Consider the following 24,285-nt stretch of genomic DNA (forward strand, 5'->3'; position numbering starts at 1 on the left):
ATTTTGAGGACATTATGCTAAGTGAAATAAGCCAGTCACAATAAGACAAATACTGTTTGATTCCACTTATATGAAGTATTTAGAGTACTTAAAATTATAGAGACAGAAAGTAGAATGGTGGTTGCCTAGGGAAGGGGGAGGGAGAGGGGGAATGGGGAGTTATTATATAACGGTTAGTTTCAGTTTTGCAAGATGAAAAGAGTTCTGGAGATGGACGGTCGTGATGGTTGTACGAGAATATAAATGTACTTAATACCACGGAACTGTACACTTAAAAATGGTTAAGGTAGTACATTTTAGGCCATGTGTATTTTACCACAATAAAAAATTCTGGCGAAAAAGCAAGCTAATGCATGAAATTAGTCACGATTTTGGAAAATAGAAAAAGTAAAGTAAAATAATTTCATCCCAGTGGTACATACCATTCAGAATTCTAACCCCTCACACAGGGCCTGGGAAGTAGCACCAGTAACTGTGTGTACCAATTGCAATGTTGCTACTGTTTAAAAGTCATGAGATATTTCACAATAAAAAACAGCAGAATATAGAATCCTTTGGAGTACAGACAACTACTTGCACATGTAAAAATAATGTGTTGACAAAATGGGCAACAACTGTAGACATATAGTGTAAAATTAAAATATATCTTGAGGGGCTTCCCTGGTGGCGCAGTGGTTGAGAGTCCACCTGCCAATGCAGGGGACGCGGGTTCGTGCCCCTCTCTGGGAAGATCCCACATGCCGCAGAGCGGCTGGGCCCATGAGCCATGGCCGCTGAGCCTGCGCGTCCGGAGCCTGTGCTCCGCAACGGGAGAGGATATATATATATATATATATATCTTGGGGTAGTGGACGGTTCTGTTGCCCCAGACACACCCTTGGTACCCACCCTTCTAGCCTGTATAGAAGTGGGATCACAAGAGAAAACTGGACAGTCTCAGAACACTCCATGTTGCCTGCTTGTAAAAAAACTATCGTCAAAGATAAATGCGTTCTATGGGAGAAAAAAGCTGCCAGACCGACTGGCTGATTTAAAAAAATAAATCACTTGAATATGTGCATCAGTTATTGTTCAGGTGAATAACTGTGGCACTGGATGAAACAGGGACATTCTCTCCTGCTTTGACAGACAGGGGACATGGTGAATTAAATCTTGTTTTCTCCCCAGAAAATACAGACCTCCCTACTGCACCATTTGCTTCTTCCATTGGAAGCCACAGTGTGACATTACGATGGAAATCGGCCAACATCTCTGGAGTAAAATACATCATTCAGTGGAAATATGCACAACTGCCTGGAAGCTGGACTTACACTGAGGTATGAACTGCTGCCCATGTGCCTAAACGGAGACTTTTTCTTCAAATTATTAAAAGGGCCAAATTACTACATATAATTATAGGTGTAAAGACATTCTAGAGAAGATTCAAACGTAAAATGAGTGGTTGGATTAGATGAACTTTAATCTCTGCTACTTTTTATGCTAAACCTTTTATTTTTAAGGAAAATATATTATTGGACGTATATATTATTCCTTCAGCACAGCATCACATAACCAACTACTTATATCATTGGTCTTTATCTGCCCACCCCATTGAAAATGATTCCAAATAGGGTGGAGGGCAGGGAGGTCATCCAGGATGCTCCCTTTTAGGAAATCAGAAGCATGTTCAGAGAAAAATAGTCCCAAGACACCAAGTATATTAACATGGAAAAGTAAAGTAAAGCCTTGAGGTAAATGCCATATAATTGAATCCATAATTTTGCAGTTTTGAAGAAGGAAAGGATTTTGGTGTGAATTATGCTGACTGATGTCGGGATGGCTCAGCTCTGAGCTCCAGGCCTCCATTTCAACTGGTCTGGCAGGCCTTGGGTCACTCCATATCCAGAAGACCATCCATCATCTACAAACGAATCTGTGCTCTTGAGTTACAATATACGGTGGCTATTCCATAAATGCTGATTTTTGATCTCTTGTTGATTTAGGCCGTGTCCAAGCTCTCCTATGTGGTAGAGCCCTTGCACCCCTTCACTGAATATATTTTTCGAGTGGTTTGGATCTTCACAGCCCAGCTGCAACTGTATTCCCCTCCAAGTCCCAGTTATAGGACTCATCCTTATGGAGGTATGGCATGCACACGTTGCTTAAGAAATCAGAGATTATTCCAAAGCTTTGGTTAGTTCATTTTATTTTAAACAATGAAATAAATTTATTCCTTCATTAATAGACCCATCCAACAATGGAGTACCTAGCTAGGTGCCAAATAGTGTTCTAGGTGTTCATCATACTTCTGTGATCAAAACAAAAATACCCATTCTGGTGGAGAAGAAATACTCTAAGCAGTAAACCTAATAAATAAGGAAAGTATATTGTAAGTAGGAAGATACGGGGTGCTATGGTAAGAGGAACGTTTTGAGCAGGGTCTGTCCTTTAGAAATGGGGAGTGTATTAAAGAAGGTGGTCAGAATAAGCCTCACTTAGCAGTCAGAAATTATGGAAGGTCTTAAAGAAGAGGAGTAGTTGCTTTGAGTACTCCTTAAAAAGATAATTTTGGCCACTACACATGGAATGGATTGAAGGAATGAGAGAGACTGGAATGTACAGAGGTAGTGAGATCAGCTGGGAGGTTATTATAATACTTTAACATTTGATTAGAGATGATTTTTAAAAATAGTACATATATTGGGGCATTTTCTGATTTCTTCTTTCAAAGATGTGACTTCCATACCAGGAAAAGGATTCAAGCCTAGAGCCTTTTAGGGAGGTGAATGCCTGGGGCAGACACTCAGGGAGAGTTGCCTGGTGCTCTCACCCTTAGAGTTAGCTGAGGGGACTTGGGAGGACCTATTCCAAGCCAGACGTTATATGTCCCTACCCCTCGTTCTGGAGATTCAGCTGCGTGCAGAGACCCTCACTGTGAACTAGGCCTTGGACAGAAGCATAGCTAGATAGCGGATGAAGCTGGTTGGGGCATTTCCCCTCTTCTCTGATTAGTGCTCTCTTCTTGCTTATCAGATTTTAGGGTACGTGTGGCACCTCTGCTGACTATTCCCTGACTATCCTTGGGACCTCAGGTCAGACACTGGCCTACGGTCATATTCGAAATGTCCCAGATCCGAGTAGAGTACGTGGATCTTTCTTCATTCAAAGCAATGCCTCATGTACTCCAATAGTGTTGGAACATTTTCCAGTGCTGGAGACATACCGTGGTCCAGGGCCCAAGGCCAGTCATATCAAAATAATGAAGAAGGCAAATTTTGCTTTCCATTTCTGGGCGTTTCTCTGGATATGCAAGCCTGCATACCCTCCAGGTGCTCCAGTCGTTGTACTGGGGGTCTTTTCCATGGATAGCATCTCATGCCTCAATTCTATCTCACTATTTTTAGCCACATCAAAACTTATAAAGTTATTTGTTCCATCACTTCATGATCTTTTCTTTTTTAGCTATGGGAAATATATGATTTTTAGATGGTATTACTGCCTTTTAATTGGGGCCCTTATGAAGATAATTTCTTAATCAGGAATGGTTACCTTGCCTAACCTGACCAGCCTTTTCAGGGACCATTTCTGTGGGGGAGATTCGAACAATAATCACAGTTCACCATGTGACATCTACGTGCTTGAAGTGGAGCAGATCATGTCTGTCTGGGCACTGACCCTAAAGAGTTAGTTTTTCTGACATCCTGATTCTGATTCACTGGGAGATGATTCCTACTTCCCTGTTCACCAGGGTGACTGAGTGCATGGAGCAGAGGAGTGATGTGATGGTATCTGCATTTGCTAAAGCTCAGTCTGAGTTGGGGAGGAACTGTATCAGAGAAAGGCTGAGAGATCAATTAAAAAGCCTTTTTAAAATGCAGCCAATGCGAGGGCTGAACTGTCTCTTTTCTCCCCACTCTAAAGGGTCAGGGGTGACGCAGAGCACCTGCCAAAATTGTTCCGAGGCAGAGAGACTACTGAAGAGCAAAGTGACATCAGTCTGTCTTTCTATGGAAAGAGGAAATAAAAGGGTGTGGTTTCAGGGCGTGGGGGGTATGGAAAGCAGGTGGAGACATGGATGGAAGATAGGCTGTTAGATCATTTCTTTTCCTTTCTGTTCTTTGTCAGTTGGGTGGCTCCTAAAGTCTGTGGGTGAGTGCTTAACTAGCGAATGCATGCTCCTTTCATCCTTCACAAGGGAAGGGATGTTGCTAAGGCACAGAAAGCCTGGATTCCAGGGGACCTTGGGAGCTGGGGGAGGAAAGTACAGTCTAGGTCAGCAGAGCTGATGCCAGCAAAAGTGAAGCAGACTGTTCTAATTCAGGCTTATCTAAATCCATATCTTTAGCTGGAACTAGTCCGGCCACAGCACTCCAGTGAGGGAATAGGCCGCAGGACTTCTTTTAACTTGTGTTAATCATTGACTCCAGTTTATTACAGATTCTCTTCTCCTTCCTAACCTGGTTCCATCCCACGTTTCAACTTGTTTAGGTCTCTGGAGATTTTTGACCACTTTTTTTCTAGAACTTTTTTTCTATCCTATTTGCATACTTCCACATTTAATTTTATTGCATAAATTAGAAGTGAGGAAAATAACATTTGAAAGAGTCCCTTAGGAAAGTAGTTAACTGGTATCATTTAGGGATCAAGAATTGCAGCTCACAGATATATTACTACCTTCTCTCTATCACTTCTATGAATATTAACAAAAATACTTCATTTATGCTGTTTTCAAAACAACAACACTTTTTTTCCTATCCTATTTACATTTTTCACTGTATATTTTCTGCTCACAATGTCACCATTATCTCTTCCAGTTCCTGAAACTGCTCCTCTCATTAGAAATATTGAAAGCTCCAGTCCGGACACGGTGGAAATCAGTTGGGCTCCACCTCAATTCCCAGGTGGACCTATTTTGGGTTATAACTTAAGGCTGATTAGTAAAAATCAAAAGTTAGATTCAGGGACACAGAGAACGAGTTTCCAGTTTTACTCCACTCTACCAAATACCACCTACAGGTAAGAATTAAGTGGTGCAGGAAAAATGTAACCAGCATGCAAAGGGGAAAGGTGGCGGGGGCGAGGGATAAATTAGGAGTTTGGGATTAACATATACACACTACTATATATAAAATAGATAACCAACAAGGACCTACTGTACAGCACAGGGAACTCTAATCGATACTACGTACTAACCTATATGGGAAAAGAATCTGAAAAAGGATAGATATACGTATATGTATAACTAAGTTGCTTTGCTGTAGACCTGAATCTAACACAATATTATAAATCAACTATACTCCAATATAAAATTTAAAAATAGTAACCAGCATGGGTACAGACATGATAATTATTTAAGAAACAGGGCTAAAAAATAGTTTAAATGTAGTTTGAGAAGTCGCATTGGCTTTGTGCTGTTGGTTTAAGTTACTGTGGTTTTCCTCAAGTTTTTATGCTTATTGGATTACATCATCCTGAGCAAAAACATTTGTAAGTATCTCTGTTATGTTCAGAGATCAATGTAAATGTGGGCTAATAAATATGGGCTTATAAACATGGGCTAAAAAAGACATTATAAACACCATAAATATCATTTCTTCATTTAATCCAACATGAAAAAAGTGAGGAGGTAAAATTCTGTTAATGGTATTTTTGTATTAACTGTTAAGGGGATTATTTTATTATTGTTAGCTTTTCCAGCATTTACTAAGACCTCTTTAAATTAGGGCATGATGGGGGTCATGCAGATAGCAGAGTTCAGTTTTTGACCTCTGTGACCCTGAACTATTCTATGGGGAATGCAAACAAGGATGTGATTGATGGTCATTTTAGTGCTAAGCAGTGGCACCAAGTAACTAGATACATGCATTGCCACATCGTCCTTTATATAGAAATGTTATTGCTCCTTCTATTTTTATCTCATGTTCACACCATGCCATGTAAAATGCATCTCTCCAAATCGTTTTTGGAATAGGTTTTCTGTTGCAGCAGTAAATGAAGTTGGTGAGGGGCCGGAAGCAGAATCTAGTATTACCACTTCATCCCCAGCAGGTAGAGACTGGGGATGTGCCTCCTGTTACACGGAACTGATGGGGTGGCAAGGGTGGGTTCAGATCTTAGAGGTCCTGGGTCATCTGGTGCTCCCCAAGACCCTACTGTTCTGCCCAAATGGACACTGTCTTCTGAATACTTGATAAGTTTTCAATTTTAAATGAGTCCCAGTATTTGACAAATAGGAGTAAGTTGTTTGATCAGAAGTTTCCACGTTGGAATTTTAAAATTAAAAAAAAATTAGGGATTAAAAAAATGGCTTCAAGCAAACCCTTGGTTTCAGTTAAAGTCACTAGTGATTATGACTCTCATTTACACACTTAGGGGATATATATATTGTTTCTGCCCTAACCTCCACCTTATATTATGTGTTATCATTTAACACAGATCAGATATCTTTTTCTTCCAGTTTCCTTAAGGTTTTTAAATATATCTAAACTTAATAAGTTACATTGTACCATTCTGAATATTCAGTCTACCAAATTAGTTTCTGTTATTATTTTGCAAGTACCATTTTTTTTTTTTTTTTTTTTTTTACTTCGGCATTTTAACAATTGCCTTGAGAGACTGAATACTTTCTGCATGATGCCCACGTGAGCAAAATGATAAAAGAAAATTCTCTCTAAGAAGCACTGGAAATATTTTGGGGAAGCAAGTTAAAAGACTTTGGAATAACACACAAAGATTCAGAATTCTAGGAGTCTGCTCTCTGTTTTCATGGGAGCCCCATTTGCTGACTTGACTGCCCCGTCCTCTAATCTGCACACGCCTATGCCAGTGGGTAGTGAATGTCATCTATCACCAGCCTTTAGTTTATTTTTTGGGGCTGTTACTACACTCTAGGAAAGGAGAGGTATTTTTGTTATGCAAGAAGCATCCAAAGGGCGAGTTAAATATAGAGCGGGCTTAAGGTTGTTGTTACCGTGATTATTGCATAACATTTATTAATTACACTAAAAGTGTTCATCAACGCACACTTCATCAGTCTCCAGTTGAACAGGATGTCAAACAGAGTTCTGTAGTCCTCACATTTCATTACTACGGACCTTTCTCCTGCCTCAAAGGGAGATAATTAAAGACAAAACAGAGACAACCAAAGTTTGTCCATATGTGTGTATTATGCAACAACCCGCTCCAGCCTGGGCTGGACCACCTCCACCAAGCAGTCAGATTCCTATGGTGGAGGATAATAAGCCGAGCTCCTATTTGGGCAAGGCTGTTGAGAACAGTGATACCGCATGTGATGTTATTTTGAGGGCATTTAGGGCCACGTACCCAGAAATCCTACTTGACTGACACTGTAGTTCTCATCCCAATCACAGAATGTGGTTTGTACTACAGTTGAAATACCCCAGTGCCTCCAGAGAAAATCTGACCAGCCTCTTTCACGTGCTAGTCCCCTTGTTTTGAAGGGTGGTATTGATCTTTTTTTGTGTCAATGTGCATATGATTGATCTGTCTGTCTAGAAACCGTGTTGTTGTTTTAGTTCAAGAAGAGGAACGGTGGCTCTTTTTATCCAGGAAAACTTCTCTACGAAAGAGATCTTTAAAACATTTAGTAGATGAAGCACATTGCCTTCAGTCAGGTGCCACACACCGTAATATTACAGGTCAGTGTAATAGAGAAAAATGTTTCCTTAGTGTGAAAAGAAAGATCCAGGTTGACATCAGTTTTAATCCCTTTATTAAGGATTAAAGAAATAAATTCTCTTTCATGGAAGTGTTTTGTCTGGTTGTTACCTAATAACACACATGTCTCTGCATGGCTCTTCTAGGAATATCAGTTAATGTCCACCAGCAAGTTGTTTATTTCTCTGAAGGAACTCTCATATGGGTGAAGGGAACTGCCAACATGTCTGATGTGTCTGACCTGAGAATTTTTTACAGTGGCTCAGGATTAATTTCTTCCATCTCCACAGACTGGCTTTATCAGAGAATGTACTTCATCATGGATCAACTGGTTAGTCTGAGAATTTAAAGTAAACAACTTGATGTTGATACTCTAATGCATATCTTGGTATATTTACAAATAAACATAATTCTTTCACTCAATAATTAGTCACTGAGTGTTTACTATGTTTTAGACACTGGGTTAGCAAAGAACCATAGATCTAGCCTACAGCAGGGTCTAGACTTTACCTAGTACTAGTCCTGACCTACAATTAAATCATCTTTATTGTGATTTTTCAGAGCTATGAGTTTATACTAATGATAGATAATTCATCTTCCATAAGACAGTGGCGGTACCTGAATTATCACTAGATAAAACTGCCAATCATAATCAAAATCAGCTGCAAGCATTGTAAATTGTATAATAACCATGGATAACTTTAGTAGGTCTCTGAACATATTGAATTACCAAATCTTTGAGAAGACAAAGTTTGCTGTGTTTCAAGTTTCCTTCTTTTAAAGGGACAGGCTGATCACAATCACTATGGCTGGAAGCCCCTAAGCTTGGAAACAGCTTAAATATTAATAAAAATAGTTGAGTGCCTCTGTAAGCCAGGAAAATACGTACTCGTATTTCACGGATACCAAGAGGATATAAACTCATTAGGATATAGGATATAACACTGTCTTTTAAGAGCTTTTTTATGTTTTCTAAAAGTGCTCTGTGACTAGTGAAATTCTAAACACAGAACAGTTGCTCAAGAAACACTTGTTGGCCAAATTGAATAGACACTAATTCTACTGATGTACTCTTCTCTAGGTATGTGTCTGTGATTTAGAAAACTGCTCAAACACTGAGGAAGTTACTCCTCCCTCAACTATTGCACCTCAAAAAATTGTGGCTGATTCATACAATGGGTGAGTGTTAGCCTTGTAAATGTGAATTCTCTTCCTTCGGCAAGAATCTTGAGGAAACTTGCTTGCTAATAACATCCTAGTACCAGATGAGCCAATCTATGTATCTGATTTCACATTTAATTAAATCCAGGCAAAGTTTTTTCATTCTTATAGAGCCAAGAGGAAATTTCATTCAAACTTGATCCACAACTTCTCTAGGTAAGTAGTTTTTCCTTTCTCCTTCACAGTAAAATATGGGCTTATGGGAAAGACTTCTTGTCTGGGACTCCGGGGCCTGGGTTCTCGTCTTGGGTATGTCACTATTTTATGCATGACTCAGGGTCTTATTCCCCCTCAATGCTCCCCATGAGAAGCCCTTCCTGCCTCTCTTTCCTCTTTTCATTGCACCGTTTTCTCTTGCTGAGCAATTCAGTACCTGTTCATTTTTCTGGTCTGGTTCTCACATCTATCAGGAGGCTGGTTTAGAAAGAACACTGCTACCATCCACATTAGGAAACAGAAATTGATAGCTAATAACAAGTTAAAATTTGCCATTACAGATCACTATGTTTCCCCCTGCCACAAATGAAATGGACACATTTTAGCTCAGTTGTGATGCTAAATTGTAGTAGGACTTCAAGAAAGTAACTTTGTGTCTATGACCTTGGCTTTATCCTTCCATATGGGGAAGACAATAATACTCAGTTGGGGTATTTTGAGGATGAAATGAGTCATTCACTGTGAATGTATTACATGATCTCCACATGCTCAAATGTGAAGGATGAAAACATAGGAAGTTATTTTGGCGTTATTATTTCTTAAATATAATCAGATAATTACAGGTTAGTAACCAATAAGCAAGGCCAACGTTTGTAAGACTAAACATTTTTCTTTCTTGTAGGGATAAAGTTTTCATTCTGAATGAAAAAAAATATAGCCCATAGCACTTTTTATCTTTCACGAGTTGACTTCCTTACTCATTACTGATTTAAAATCAAGATTTTCTATTCATATTCTTTCATAATTTACCAGATATTTATTTTAATGTTTTAAGCTTGAGTGAATTACTGAATTACAGGATTTTTTTCTTTTCTTTTTTTTAAACCCTGTGATGTAGGACAAGTCCTTTGGACTCTTTGGATCTTATTTTCCTCATTTGTAAAAGTCTAAGATCCTATGAAATGAACTTTGTTGCTGGCAGTTACATGAAATGACTCATTCTGAGGATAATGAACTTCACTCACTAAATCAGTCACTCAAAATACATCTCAAAGAGGTCTTTGGTGGCTCTTTTTTCCATTAGGATAAAACTGATTTGTGCTTAGATTTTGAAATATGACTAGAAATTATAATAATAATTATTCAATAATAGTTATCAGGCACTTAATATGTGCTTCTAAGTGCATTACTTCCAATAATTCTTTTAATTCTTGTTCAGCCGTATGGGGTAGTACTTTTATTATCCCAATTTTATAGATAGGAAAGCAAAGCACAAGTTGATTTATCGACCGCCCAAGACCATCAGCTGTTTTGCACTGGAATCAGTATTTGACTTCTCGCTCCAGGGCCTGTCTTCTAATCATCTCCCTATACAATGACAGAGTTTCTGTAAAAATCAAAACTTTTAGCAACCCTTTGTATGTCGTATTCCTGAAGAATTTCAGACAGATGAAATGGTTTATTCTTCTGATTAAAAAAGGTTACCATTATGCTGTTATCTTGCACCACTGAATTATTCACTCACTGAGTTTGTACTTATTATAAAACTCTTCCCTCTCCCCCATCCCTGCTGCTTCTCTCTCTCTCACCTCCGTCCTCCTCCCCCCACACCCAGCTCTCCTCACCTTTCTTCTCTTTTTCTTTCCCCTCCAAAGTGACAATGAGGGTTAAAGACCTGCTCTCTTCCCTGCAAAATGATTTGACCGCGGTGATGAAAGGTTGCAATCTTGCCAACCCACAGCATGGGCTCTTGATAAGAAAGATTCACTAAGCAAAAATATACGTGTGTTAACGTCTTTCTCCATGATCACAAATTCTAGATTAGCTACATGCGAATTAATAGTTCTATGTTTTAAAACTGTATTTATAAATTTGATTTATCAATGAAATATTTTGGCAGTGTTTTCTCTTTCATTATTAAAAATCAACCTGTATCATTACCATGATATTTGGCTCCAAATTAGGTGTTTTATCAAAATTTTTCCACTGGCTCCTTTCTGCTGATTGTTGGGTGGTCCTTCCCAGCTCTTTTACTCAATTGTGGGGTATTTCTTCATGATTTTGTAAAATGGTAGCCCTACTGTCTCACTCAATTGTGAATATTAAAAAGAAAAAAGCTTAGTCTACTACAAATGCAGAGTAGTACTGCTAGATAACTGTGTAAAATAATAACCGTCCAGTTTAAAAAAATTGCTTAAATGTTTTTGCTTTCTTCCATTTTGTAATTCACAATGCATGGGAATATTTACTGACAGAATTAGACTAAGAATTTGTGTATATTGGAGAAAAATGTTTCATAATAAATAACATGTTCGGTCATGTAATTTTTATATAATATGCTTTCCTTTAAGAGTAGATTTCATTAGAAAATCTTTAAAGACCCTTGCTGTTCTTAAATTCTGATTCCTTAAAAAGTCACATTTAATAATTAGGAGATTATGCGTTATAAGGGAGGCTGAAATTTTCCAGTGTTCCAACTTCTAACTTAAATGACTAGAGCATATCTTTAATAAATACCTTTACTAGTTTGCACCTTGGGAAACCCTGTACTTATCCACTCTGGAGATATTTGGTTCTAATTGCCCAACAGGATAATTGTTGGGCATTGTTGCTCCTTCACTCTTCCACTGAATCACACCAGGCTTCTTTTGCTCCTGTGTCAGGTATCTCTTTTATCTTCTGAGAGACGGCATTTATAGAGTTGATCTCCCTGTGGCTTCTGGTCGGGGCTCGGAAGTTGTGCGTATTGTGCAGAGTGGCACATTAAAGGACTTTGCAATCAAGCCACAGTCCAAGCGAATCATTTACTTCAATGACACCGCCCAAGTCTTCATGTCAACCTTTCTGGATGGCTCCACGTCCCACCTTGTCCTACCTCATGTCCCCTTTACTGATGTGAAGAGCTTTGCTTGTGAAAACAACGACTTCCTGGTCACAGATGGCAAGGCTGTTTTCCAACAGGATTCTCTGTCTTTTAATGAGTTCATTGTGGGATGTGACCTGAGTAACATAGAAGAATTTGGGTTTGGCAACTTGGTCATCTTTGGCTTGTACACCCAGCCACACCCGCTGCCGGGCTGCCCACAGCAGCTCTCAGTGCTGTTCGGCTCACACCAGGCCCTGGTTCAGTGGAAGCCCCCTGTGCTCGCCATTGGAGCCAGTGAGTGCCCTGTCCCCAGCCTGGAGACTGGCCTTGCTGGAAGGAGAGGAAAGCTTGACTAGCTTGACATGGCGACTCAACTTTGAGAGCCCATATGTGATTATTTAGTCATCAACCCAAAGCACTACTTAGTGCTCTCTCTCTCTCTCTCTTTCACACACACACACACACACACACACACACGTGTTTATACATTTGTTCTACATTTATCAGTTTTGCATTAAGAGAATCTCTATATTTCATCATATATGTCCCAACAGAATGGTTGGAGCATTTATTGAGTGTCTCCTTGGAGTCAGGCACTGACATTCTAGTCTGAGGGAATGCATTAGCCAGGGGGATGGAGACTTGGGTCGAGATTATGTATTCAGGGAGATCTTGCATGAATTTGAGCCTAAAACTCTCTGGACTTGAATTTTCATCTCTGGAGAGGCAGCATGTGTGGTGGGTATGCAGGTGGGCTCTGCTGCCAGCCTGCATGGATTCAAAGGCTGGTCTTGCCCTTTTTTAGCAGAATGACCTGGGCAAGTTACTTAACCACTTCATGCCTGTTTCCACTACTGGAATAAAAATATTAATTATATATTTCTATGGGATTGTCGTACAGACCAAATTAAGATGCATAGGTAGAACACTTAGAACAGTGTCTAGCACAGCTGTTGGCAATTTTTTTTCTATAAAGGAAGGACCAGATAGTAAATATTTTCAGCTTTGTGGGTCATGTGGCTTCTGGCATAGCTACTCAACTCTGTCCTTGTGGTGTGTAAACAGCCATAGATAAAATGTAAATATGTAGCTGTGGTGTGTTCCAGTACAACTTTATTTACAAAAACAGGCAGTGGGCCAGATTTGGCCTGTGGGCTGCCGTTTGCCAACCCCTGGTCCCCTAGAGTATCTAGCAAACACTGGCTATTTTTTACTTTAAGACAAAGTTAATTATGCCTGTTTGCTGTATATGTCAAAGATGGCTGAAAATGAATTAGCAAAAAATAAATTCTTTTGTATTGTTTGGGCTTCTAGAAGGGAGGATGCTCTACCAACACTGGGAATTATATTAGAGATTCATCATTAAGCATTTGTTTATTAGGAGCTTGTATAGAAAACCCCTCCGACAGTTCTATGCAGCCAATCATACAGCACTGACAGGGGAACAGTGGCCTCCGATATGTTGGGCATGATGTCTCCTTTGATGGAACAAAATGAGTGGGTGGGATGACCACTGTCCTAGTCATGTCGCCAAGTTAACCCTGGTGATTATGGGGTAACAGGCCCAATTATCCTTTCACTCAAGGCGAAGCTGTAGATAAATTTACTGACAGTCCTCTGTTTGCCCTTGCTGATGTCATCCTCATCAGTAATATTGTTTAACACTTCCAATTAGGCCCTTCCGCCTGGCAGAAGTGGACTTACGAGGTGAAAGTATCAACCCAAGACTTGCCTGAAACCACTCACGTGTTCTCTAATATAAGTGGGACCATCCTTAATGTACACGACCTTCAGGGTGCTACGAAATACAAGGTTTTTGTGAGAGCAAGTTCTCCCAAGGGGCCAGGCCCTTGGTCAGAGCCCTCAGTGGGAACTACCCTGGTACCAGGTGAGAAAATATTCTTGATTTAGGGAGTGATTCTGACAAAAAGCCTTTCTCCCTATGTCCTTTAAAATTTCTCACCTTCAATGTGGTAAAAAAAAATTAGAATGAGGGTGCGTCGACCCCTTGAGGATGTGTTTATTATCTGAGATTAGGAAAGCAAATAAAGCATTGTGTGACATTTATGTTTCTAACCTGCTATTTTAAACTGTCCAAGATATTTTTTAACAAAAAATATAATTCTCTTCTTCTTCATGGTTTTCTCCTTTCTCATGGTTTATTAAGCAGTAGCACTCCTTGAACTCTGAAGGTCTTGGCGAGAGAAGCTGAGGGGCTGTGAATTATGTTGAATTCTATCCTCTTGGTTGAAAAAAAATGGAAAGATAACTGACCCATTTATACTACTGTTGTTATCGCAGTCGCTTCTGGGTGCTCTGAATAGGACCATGGCCACCAATAGCTAAAGCAAAAAAAAAAAAAAATTCTGCCATGACCGTGACATTGCTATAAAGGCAACATCACTACACATTTCTCTTCACATTCAATTACAACTATTTACACAAAAATCAGAAAGTATATTTAATATGATAGATAATTCTTTTAAGCAGATACAATTACTCATATTATTCCAGAGTATTTTTCAAAATGCTGATTGACTTTATGAAGGAAATCTAACGTATAAATGTGTACCTAAAAAAAGTGTGTTTTCTGTGATATTTCTTTCAATTTTTTTTTTTTTTAAACCAAACAGCTGCAGAGCCACCATTTATCATGGCTGTGAAAGAAGATGGGCTTTGGAGTAAACCATTAAATAGCTTTGGCCCAGAAGAATTCCTGTCCTCTGATATGGGAAATGTATCAGGTAAACACCAAGTCCCCTGTACACTTGGATGGCAGGTATCTACTTTTAAGACTTCCTGAGATATTCAACCAATCAAAAGGATTGCGTATTTTAGTATTAGGTCAATAATGAAAGGAAAAAATATTGACTGAACTATACTGCCAGTGACACTATTAAGAAAATGTCTGTTCTCAAGGAGGAGGGCCATTTATTACTCCACAAAATGTAGTTATTTAATGATTTATGCCCATTTCAGGAAGGCTTTGATATACTTCTGATGTATTTTAACTTCTCAATGTTGTCTCACAGTAACAGCCTAACTTGTTCCATGAAGACAGCTATAGTTAAGTAATTTATTATGAGTTTGCTATAAGACTGGAGCACAGAACAGCTATGTGAAGTTCTAAATGAGGTATCAGAAAGAATTTCATGACAAGGAAGATTAAGTAATGGTATCTTACTTCAATGGCATCTTCTATAATTTATTATCATTATTATTTAATGGCATCTTCTATAATTATCTAATTATTAGATCTCTTTGTTTGGCTATTAAAAGTACCACAGCATTTCTGACCAAAATGAGTTGGACTTAGGAGGCAGTGTGGTACTAATAGAAAGAATGATGCTTTGAAGTTGGCTTGAATCTGGTCTCCTCCTCTTTTCATCTGTGAGACCTCGGGCAGAATAGATAATTTCACGGAGTCTTGGGTTCTCCATGTCAAAAATGGGGACGGGGAGTTCCCTGGTGGCCTAACGGTTAGGGGTCTGGGCTTTCATTGCCATGGCCTGGCTTTAATCCCTGGTTGAGGAACTGAGATCTCACAAGCCTCGCAGCACAGCCAAAAAAAAAAAAAAAATGGGGATGATTTTCTACTCCATAGCTTTGTTTTAAGAGTTGAGTGAAATAGGTAAAAGTGCCCAAGACAATGTTTGGCAAAGAGGAGACACTCAATGACTATTAGTTCCTCTCTCTAGTTCCAGGGGTTAAGATTTTGGGATAAAATTCTTGACAGATCCTTGAAGTTCTAGTGAGTATCTATGTTAGTATATGCTTTAATGTTATGTTGAGGTGCATGTATGATTTGTTGACTTGCCATGTTTACACTGGCATGTATGAAAAAATAACCGCTACCAATTCACTTTGTTTTGAGACATGGATTGGTATAACAACAGCCTCTACTACAGCGACATGAAAGGTGATGTCTATGTGTGGCTGCTGACTGGGACAGACATCTCAGAGAATTATCATATACCCAACATTGCAGGAGCAGGGGTGTTAGCTTTTGAGTGGCTGGGTCACTTTCTCTACTGGGCTGGAAAGACATACGTGGTAAGTAGAAGCCTGGCATTCTGGATGCTTTCGAACAATGCCCACCCATTTCAGTGACTGGAATGTAATTTTCATGATTTTTTTCATACTTGTGTACCACCTATGCTAATATTTACTTAGTATTTGTCTCTAAGCCTACTGACTTTTTAATTAAAACGTATTTAGGTATAAAGGAAATTTTATATCACTATGTGGTGTATTAGTCACATATTTTCAATAATATCTTAAAATAAATATATTAAAATGTTCACCAGTGGGTTAGTGTCCTAGGGAAGATGGCACACTCCAAAGGCATGATTAAAAGAAACTAAGGGAGGGGACTATTTTCAAAGCTATCTACAGGGCTAAGGAAAATGAACAAAGGATGGTGAAGCATGCCCTGGGCTAGCAAGTGTGGGAGGATATTACTGCCACCAGGCATAAAGGGCAAGGGAAAGAAGGGAAAGAATGGTGAGGGCTGTAGCTTTAGGAGAGTTGCTGATATGAAAACCAGCCACTGTCAAAATGTATGGTCTATCAAGGAGTGATACGGGGGAACATATGTACCCCTATCCCTCTTTTCTTCTGGCATCTGATCTTCTGCCAGTGCTTCCACTGGCTGAAACTCTCTGGAAGCCAGAGAACAACAGAGCTAGGTTGATGTAGTCCATTGATATCAGGCTCAGGGGGCACAGAGGAGGGTGGAGACGGTGGAAAGTGTATTTGGGGGCAAGATGTAGACATCCCACGTATTGTGCACACTGAAGAAAAAGATGGTTGCTGATGAGAACACTGGTCTAACAGATCAAGAAATATGGTACGGAAATCGTTTTCTAATCAGGAAGGCACGTGTCCATTCATTTATATACTCATTATCTGTTACCAATATGTTTAGAGTCTTGAGAATAAGCATAGTAGAGAATATGAAGAAAAGAGATGACATGCCTCTGCTCTGTTAAAAAAATATATCAGCTTTGTTGAGATATAATTCATGTACCATAAAATTCACCCTTTGATTGTATAAAATGCAGTGGTTTTTAGTATGTTCAGTGTTGTGCAACCATCACTACTTGCCCCTGCTCTTTTCATGACATAAAAATACATTCATGGGGCTTCCCTGGTGGCGCAGTGGTTAAGAATCCCCCTGCCAATGCAGGGGACACGGGTTCAAGACCTGGTCTGGGAGGATCCCACATGCCGCGGAGCAACTGAGCCCGTGTGCCACAACTACTGAAGCCTGTGCACCCTAGATCCCGTGCTCTGCAACAAGAGAAGCCACCTTGATGAGAGGCCTGCGCACTGTAAAGAAGAGTGGCCCCCACTAGCCGCAGCTAGAGAAAGCCCACGGGCAGCAACGAAGACCCAACGCAGCCAAAAAAAAAAAAAAAAAAAAAAATACATTCATGAATTAATAGAAGTAGCTTACAAAACAATGTATTTAGAAGCAAAGCAATATGGTATAGTCTGAATTCATAAGTGCCAATGACCTGTAAGCAATATGGTATAGTCTGAATTCATAAGTGCCAATGACCTGTAGGCAGAATTCATAAGTGCCAATGACCTGTACAATGAGCTGTAGGCAGAATGGAGCTGACTGGGGTTAATCAGAGAATGCTCCCCAAAATGGGTTAGTTTGAAAATAGTTTTGAAGGAGGAAGTGGAAGCGTGGGATAAAACCTGGTTTCAAGTATTTGCTCTGTCTCTTATAAAACAGTTCAACTCCTTGAAAAATTACTTAACCTCTTTGAACTCAGTTTACTTGTGAAAAAGTAGGAAACAGAAATCCTTTACTGGCTTAATGTGAGGGCTAAAAGAGCTAATATTTTAAAGATTGAAAAGCAGAAGTACAGTGCCTGGCACATAAAAGGTACTCATTGATGATAGTAATTAATATTATGGAGATATACTGACAGGAGCAAGGAGAGAGACATCACCATTTATCAGGAGTATACATCTTCTTTGGGAGCCTAATCAAATACATTTTTGTGTGTTGATTGGATGTATGATTAGGAAGGGCAAGTATTTTAACTCAAAATAAATGTATCTCCTTTCTCTTTAGAGGCATGAAAAGGAGTAAGCTTCCTTATAACCACTAACTTTCTTATAACTTCTGTTATGTTTCCAAGGCTAGGCACCCTACCCAGCACAGAGTGCCAATAAATACTTATGGTTGAACAAATGAATGTATGAATGCAGTAATTTACTAACAATTGCAATAAACTATTCAGAAATCATGATGCCATTTGAAAATCACTAACTGACATGATTATGTTTTGTAGATACAAAGGCAGTCTCTATTGACAGGACACACAGACATTGTGACTCACGTGAAGTTGTTGGTGAATGACATGGTGGTGGACTCAGTTGGCGGATATCTCTATTGGACCACACTGTATTCAGTTGAAAGTACCAGGCTAAATGGGGAAAGTTCCCTTATACTGCAGGCACAGCCTTGGTTTTCTGGGAAAAAGGTGAAAATGAAAAATAAGATCTGATCATTTAATAGTACTAAATAATGCTGTTTTATAGTTATGAGAATACTGTTTCTGCTTATTGTGAGTTGTTCAGGTAGAATCTGAAAAGAAATACTGTTATGGTAAGATCTTGGTATAACCAAACTTTCTCTAAGTCTTATTGATTGTCATAATTGATTAAATAAATTAGAATATAATGTGGAGATTTTTATAGTTTGCTTTATCTTGAATTGACTCACACTTTAAGAGCATTTTAATTTCCATCTGTTTTCACAGTCTTTAGGAATTCTTTGGATATTTTAGAGCTTCTTCTTGAGTGATGATTAGGTGTTTTATTATTTTCAATCAATTTCTGGTACTGACTGCTCTAAAAACTGTGTAACTCCTAGGAAAGTTGACTTCTCTGTGTCTGTTTCATTATCTGAAAAATGGGAATATTAACAATTGTCCTACCTCTTAGGGTTGTTGTGAAGATTAAATGAGATAATTCATGGGAAGTAGTGAGAATAGTTCCAGGCACATGGTAATCACTCAATAGTTAAGCTTGTATTTTGTAACTCAATCTAAGTAATACCCTGATATAGAAATGGTTCTAAAACAAATGATATTTTTACTTCCTCAACTTCTAGAAGCAATACCTATTTTTCTTGATCCTGTTTAGCTACCCTCTAGCAACCCATCTAAATTTCTGAATTTTGTTTTTTCTGATCATCATAATAATATATGTCTACTGTAGAAAATTTAGAAATTACAGAGAAGCATGAAGAAGAAATATATCATTTATACTATTTCTATCTAGGATATTTCTTAAAATTTTCTTATTTTTTTAAAGCCTTTTTTGTTGTCAGTAGAGATAATACAGATGTATCAGATCATTTATAAACAAACAAACAAATTGTTGAGTCACTGATCCTCAATTCCATAGGATGTATCAGTTATAATTCCTAAGATTGGCACCTACAGATTATAACACAGATATTTAAAAGAAATAGAAATTTACACACCATATCCAGAGATTAATTATTCCTGTCAAATAATGAAATAATCCCTTAATTCTATTTTAGAGCCACTTGAGTCTGAATACAAAGAAAGTATATTTTTTATGTCTCAATAAAAAATGTTAGGGGAAAAACTTTTTCTGTGTAAAAGCATATTAAAGGTAACAGTATATCAGGAGTAACTTCCTATTCATCCCCGAGACTTTGTCAGTAATCCCCCTGCTGTCCTGATCTTGTCGTTTGAGCTTTTTCTACTCAGGATAGCTCGGGAGTGGCCCTGGGGACTTTTCTGTAAATGAGGGAATCATTAGATTTCTCAGCATGTTTGGGGAAATACACTTTTCTTTAAAATCCACTCCAAATACTCTCACAGGCTGGCTAATGTTGTTCCTACTTGTGCAAATCTGTGTTCTGGTTCCGTGGCTTGTTTTATTCATCTGCTTCCATTAATGCTAGTAGGTGTTTTGAAGGTAATATGTTTTGCACTGAGCAAAGCACTCCATCTCACTGTCATTCCTTTCTGTGTTACTCACAGATTTATCACGGAGTATAAGATACTTTGCAATCAACGGTGTAATAAAATAGTTAGCCAATCATTTATAGAAAGACTCATTTGTGCGATGAAAAGGGAGAATGAAATGAGAAATTCTTTTAAAGTGAAAAGATACTTTTTGCCACATCTGATGTGTCAGGCTCATAGTATATATAGTACATTTTACCAGAGGATTAAACTTTAAGGTTTTTGTTTAGATCAAAGGGATTATTTCCTACGTATGGGAGTTACTAGACATAACAATGGTTACCAAAGATTTATGGAACAGCCTCTGACACTGCTTAAATATGGGCCCAAATGGCTGGTGTAAAGGAATGGGGTAATGATCCAACACCTGAATTTCACTTATAGCTTGAACAGTTTGTTGTATTCCAGCAAAGGGAGTTGTAGAATCTCTTTTTTAAGAGATAAAGTAGAGTTAATCTGTAATTTGGAAAACTCTAGTGCATCTCATTATAGATAACCAAACAATATTAACCTGGTTTCACTTTAACTGGAAAAATTATCAATAAATCTCTTTTAGCCTGAAGAAAGGACATAATTCAACTCCCGAAAGGCTAGAAATTGCTAGAATAGTTTTCTACCTTTTGGGAAAGGAGTAGGTTGAGTTTTCTTGAAGATTGAAGGCTGTGATTTACATGACTACTGAAGGTTCTTGTAGCCATGGGTCTTGAGATTATTTCTTTGTAGCAAGCCTTGGGTAACTTGCCAGCAAGTATTTTTAGTTGTTGGATACTTTATTGTTTTCTTTTTACATTTTTCACTGGCTCATGTTTTTGTTTATATGCTGTTGTATCTTGCTAAAGATACAGTCATCAACTTTAATCCTGTCTGATACCTCTCAGCCTCTAGGTCTGCTATAGAAAGACTCTGCTATTCTGAGGTCAGACTCCTAGCAATCTCAATTCATCTGAAAAATACCTATAAAGCCAAAGAAAGCAAAAAAGATCCTTTGGATTGTAACTTCTATCTCATGCACCTTATTTCATAGGAGAAACAGTCTTCCCTCAAGCCTCACGTAGTCAACTGGATGTAAAATTAAGACATAGATTGTAAAAAGAAGACAAAGGAAGAGTAGTAAGAAGTGGTTGTAAGATGTCAGCTGGAAATAGGACTTTATATATACATGACTCTATCCAATTATATCACATAAAAACCCTGTTTGTGTTATATTTTAGAAAAATATCAGGATGTTTTTCGTTGTAATTAACAGGAGATATAATTTTAAATGGTTTGAACCACTGGTTCTCAAACTTGGGGACACATTGGAATTACCTGGGGAATATGAAGACATACTGGAGACTGGATACCATCTCCAGAGATCAAAATTTAACAGGATGCAGACTGGGAATTGAGATGTTTAAAGAATTCCACAGGTAATTCTAATGTGCAGCAACTGAGAACAACTGATTTAAACAACGATCAAATTCACTGGCATAATATGTGGCTGAAGAGTCCAAAGTTATAGCTAGCTTTAGACAAGGCTTTACACAGTGGCTCAAAGTCCCTCATTCAGTAGGACCTGGAGTGTGGCTGAAAATTTGTATTTGTAACAAGTTCCCAGATGATGTTGATGTTGCTGGTCCAAGAATCCAACTTTGAGAATCACTAGAGATAAGTATATAGAAGTGAATACTTCTTGCCATTTGGGGATTTTTAGGAAACCAGTGCTTATATCAAAATTACATAGTAATAGACATACTCATATAATATTTATATTCAGTGAAAGGCAAAAATCACTGAGTTTATTATTCCAAAGAGGATGTTAAAGAGAAATCTGTAGCTTAAGCGTGACATAATCACAAAGGTATCCTTAAACATGTATTTGATTTGTTTTCTTTCCATATTTTCTATTTAGGTAATTGCTCTAACTCTAGACCTTAGTAATGGGCTCCTGTATTGGTTGGTTCAAGACAGTCAGTGTATTCACCTGTACACAGCTGTTCTTCGGGGTCAGAGGTAAGTAAGATTGAAGGCAATTGGTTGAGAATAAGAGAACAACTTGCTCCTCAGTTATAAATGATAGTGCATGAGAATTCATTTATTCTTCCAATAAATATTTAGTAATTATCCACTGTGTTGCAGGCATTGTGCTTGTAAGGAAAGGTAAGTTTTTATATAACTAATTACTGTAGGATATGGTGAATACTGTGATAGGATATAAAGAGAGTCCAGTAGAGGCACTGAGGAGAATGCCCCTCAAGAGCCCAGGAAATGGGTGGATGGGTTTTTCTGCTTCTTAATATAGTCTCCAACTATGATTATAGATTTGCCTATAACTCTTTAGTTGACGTATCTGCATGCTTTGTATTTAGTATTGTTATCTGTATACTTGATTATATTGTATTTCCTTTTATTACTATAAAATATCCTCATTCATCTATGGTAATATTCTTCATCTTAAAGACCATTTTGTCTGATAGTATTAGGAAAGTCATAGCAGCTTTCTTATGCTTAGTGTTTGCATGGTACAGCTCTTTATATCTCTCTACTTTCAATTTTCGTCTTTACATTTAAGAGGTGTCTCTTGTAAATAGCATATAAAGTTTTGCTTTTTTATGCAGTCTGACAGTTTCTGCCTTTTAATTGGGGTGTTTGATTCATTTATATTTAATATAATTATTGATATGTTGGGATTTAAGTCTACCATCTTGGTGTTTGACTTCCATTTGTCTCATCGGCTGTTCATTCCTCTGTTCTACTTCTCTGCATTTTTGAGGGTAAACAAAATACTTTTTTAGTATTCCATTTTATCTCCTCTCATGACATTTTAATTATGTGTATTTATAATTTTCTTTAGGTTGCTTTAGAGAGCAAAATATGCATTTTTAACATTAAACATCTTCAACTTACCACAGTCATATTCAAAATATTCTTATTTCATAAATGATTTTAAAACTTTATGGTGATATGTTTCCAATTACTACCCTTCACTCTTTGGGTTCTTGTTGTCATATATTTTACTTTCATCTACACTCTAAAATCCATGTTCATTACTATTTTTAGTTTAAACAGCCAATAGTTTTTAACTTCAAGGAAACAGTTACATATCTCAAATTAAAATACAGGACACAAAATCATTAAAGAACAGCAGTTAAAGAGAAAATTTAGAGGTCATATTATTACACAGATGAGGAAACTGAAACCACAGATGTGTATAAATTTGCCGATTGTCACATGGTAAATCAGAGAGATAGGAAAAGGTTAAAGTAAAACAAAAGGTCCTGCTCTAGGGCAGAGATTTCTAATATTGGGTTCTTGGACCCCCTAGGGAGTTCATGGAGGGCTTCAGGTTGTGTGTGAGTGCTTGGAAATTGAGCATCCATTAATTTCATCAAATTTTCAAAAGAGTCTAATCTTACAAAGACCAAGAATTCGTGCTCTATGAAGACAATGACAAAATTACTTTTAGATTAAAAAATATATATTTTTGGTTTATGGAAAAACTCTTAACCATAGATACTATAAAAAAGGAGTATATGTTTATAAACCTATAATGCATACAAGCATAAACACAGCAAATCTGATTAATCATTTCTTTCATATCAGCTATAACATACAGCTCTTGTTCGTTTCCCAACTGCGAACCATAGAAAACTGGTTGTTCCCTTCCCTAGAAATGTAAGGTACTGGCAATCTGATTGTCAAAAGAATCCTGTCTGTGAGATATAGACGGTGTTCAAAGTGACAGTGTCCTGAAGGATTACGGCTCACTCTCCCTGTCTGTACATTCCAGAGGACAGGCTAGCTGGCGTTGAGAGCCCAGCTCCTCAAGTGTCCAGAAAAATCAGTACTATTGGATTCACCAGATAGAGCAAGGAAGTTTCTCCTTTAAAAATTCATTTCCTTATCTCAAGGTTAATAATTTTCCTTGTCTGCACGCCCAGTGGAGTGCAGCAGATCTTGACAAGGTTACACAAAGGACAGGCACTCTTGCCCTCCACGAAAGACTTGCCTTTTTATCACACTGGGGGAAAAAAAGGCTGTACATAGAGACAGGGATTCCAAAGCCATCTTACAAGCAGAAATTTTTTCCTAATATATAATCAAGCTTCCTTCTTTTGCATTTTAAGTTCCTCACCTCTAGTCTAGATCAGCACTGCCCAATACAACTAATGTGAGCCACATATATAATTGTAAATTTCCCGTTGCCTCATTTTAAAAAGTAAAAGCATATAGGTAAATTATTAATGAGTTATTTGTATTCCTTTTTCATATTAATTCTTGGATAGCTTGGGTGTATTTTTTTTTTTTTTTTTTTTTTTTTTTTCTTGCGTTATGCGGGCCTCTCACTGTTGTGGCCTCTCCCATTTGCGGAGCACAGGCTCC

At 38.1% G+C, this 24,285-nt stretch overlaps 1 protein-coding gene across 1 annotated transcript in view; it reads left to right on the forward strand.

The window, feature by feature from the left end:
* Positions 1 to 24,285, forward strand: part of ROS1 (ROS proto-oncogene 1, receptor tyrosine kinase) — a 116,191-nt gene that overhangs the window by 24,249 nt on the left and 67,657 nt on the right. The window contains 13 exon segments of the mRNA XM_007454922.1: positions 1,168 to 1,316; positions 1,983 to 2,121; positions 4,794 to 4,995; positions 5,951 to 6,027; positions 7,515 to 7,637; positions 7,803 to 7,987; positions 8,738 to 8,835; positions 11,697 to 12,193; positions 13,533 to 13,787; positions 14,533 to 14,643; positions 15,774 to 15,952; positions 18,211 to 18,402; positions 21,815 to 21,915. Coding sequence (XP_007454984.1) covers positions 1,168 to 1,316; positions 1,983 to 2,121; positions 4,794 to 4,995; positions 5,951 to 6,027; positions 7,515 to 7,637; positions 7,803 to 7,987; positions 8,738 to 8,835; positions 11,697 to 12,193; positions 13,533 to 13,787; positions 14,533 to 14,643; positions 15,774 to 15,952; positions 18,211 to 18,402; positions 21,815 to 21,915 — 2,308 coding nt within the window.

The sequence above is a fragment of the Lipotes vexillifer genome, unplaced genomic scaffold, assembly GCF_000442215.2.
Source record: "Lipotes vexillifer unplaced genomic scaffold, Lipotes_vexillifer_v1.1 scaffold58, whole genome shotgun sequence".
NCBI lineage: Eukaryota > Metazoa > Chordata > Mammalia > Artiodactyla > Lipotidae > Lipotes > Lipotes vexillifer.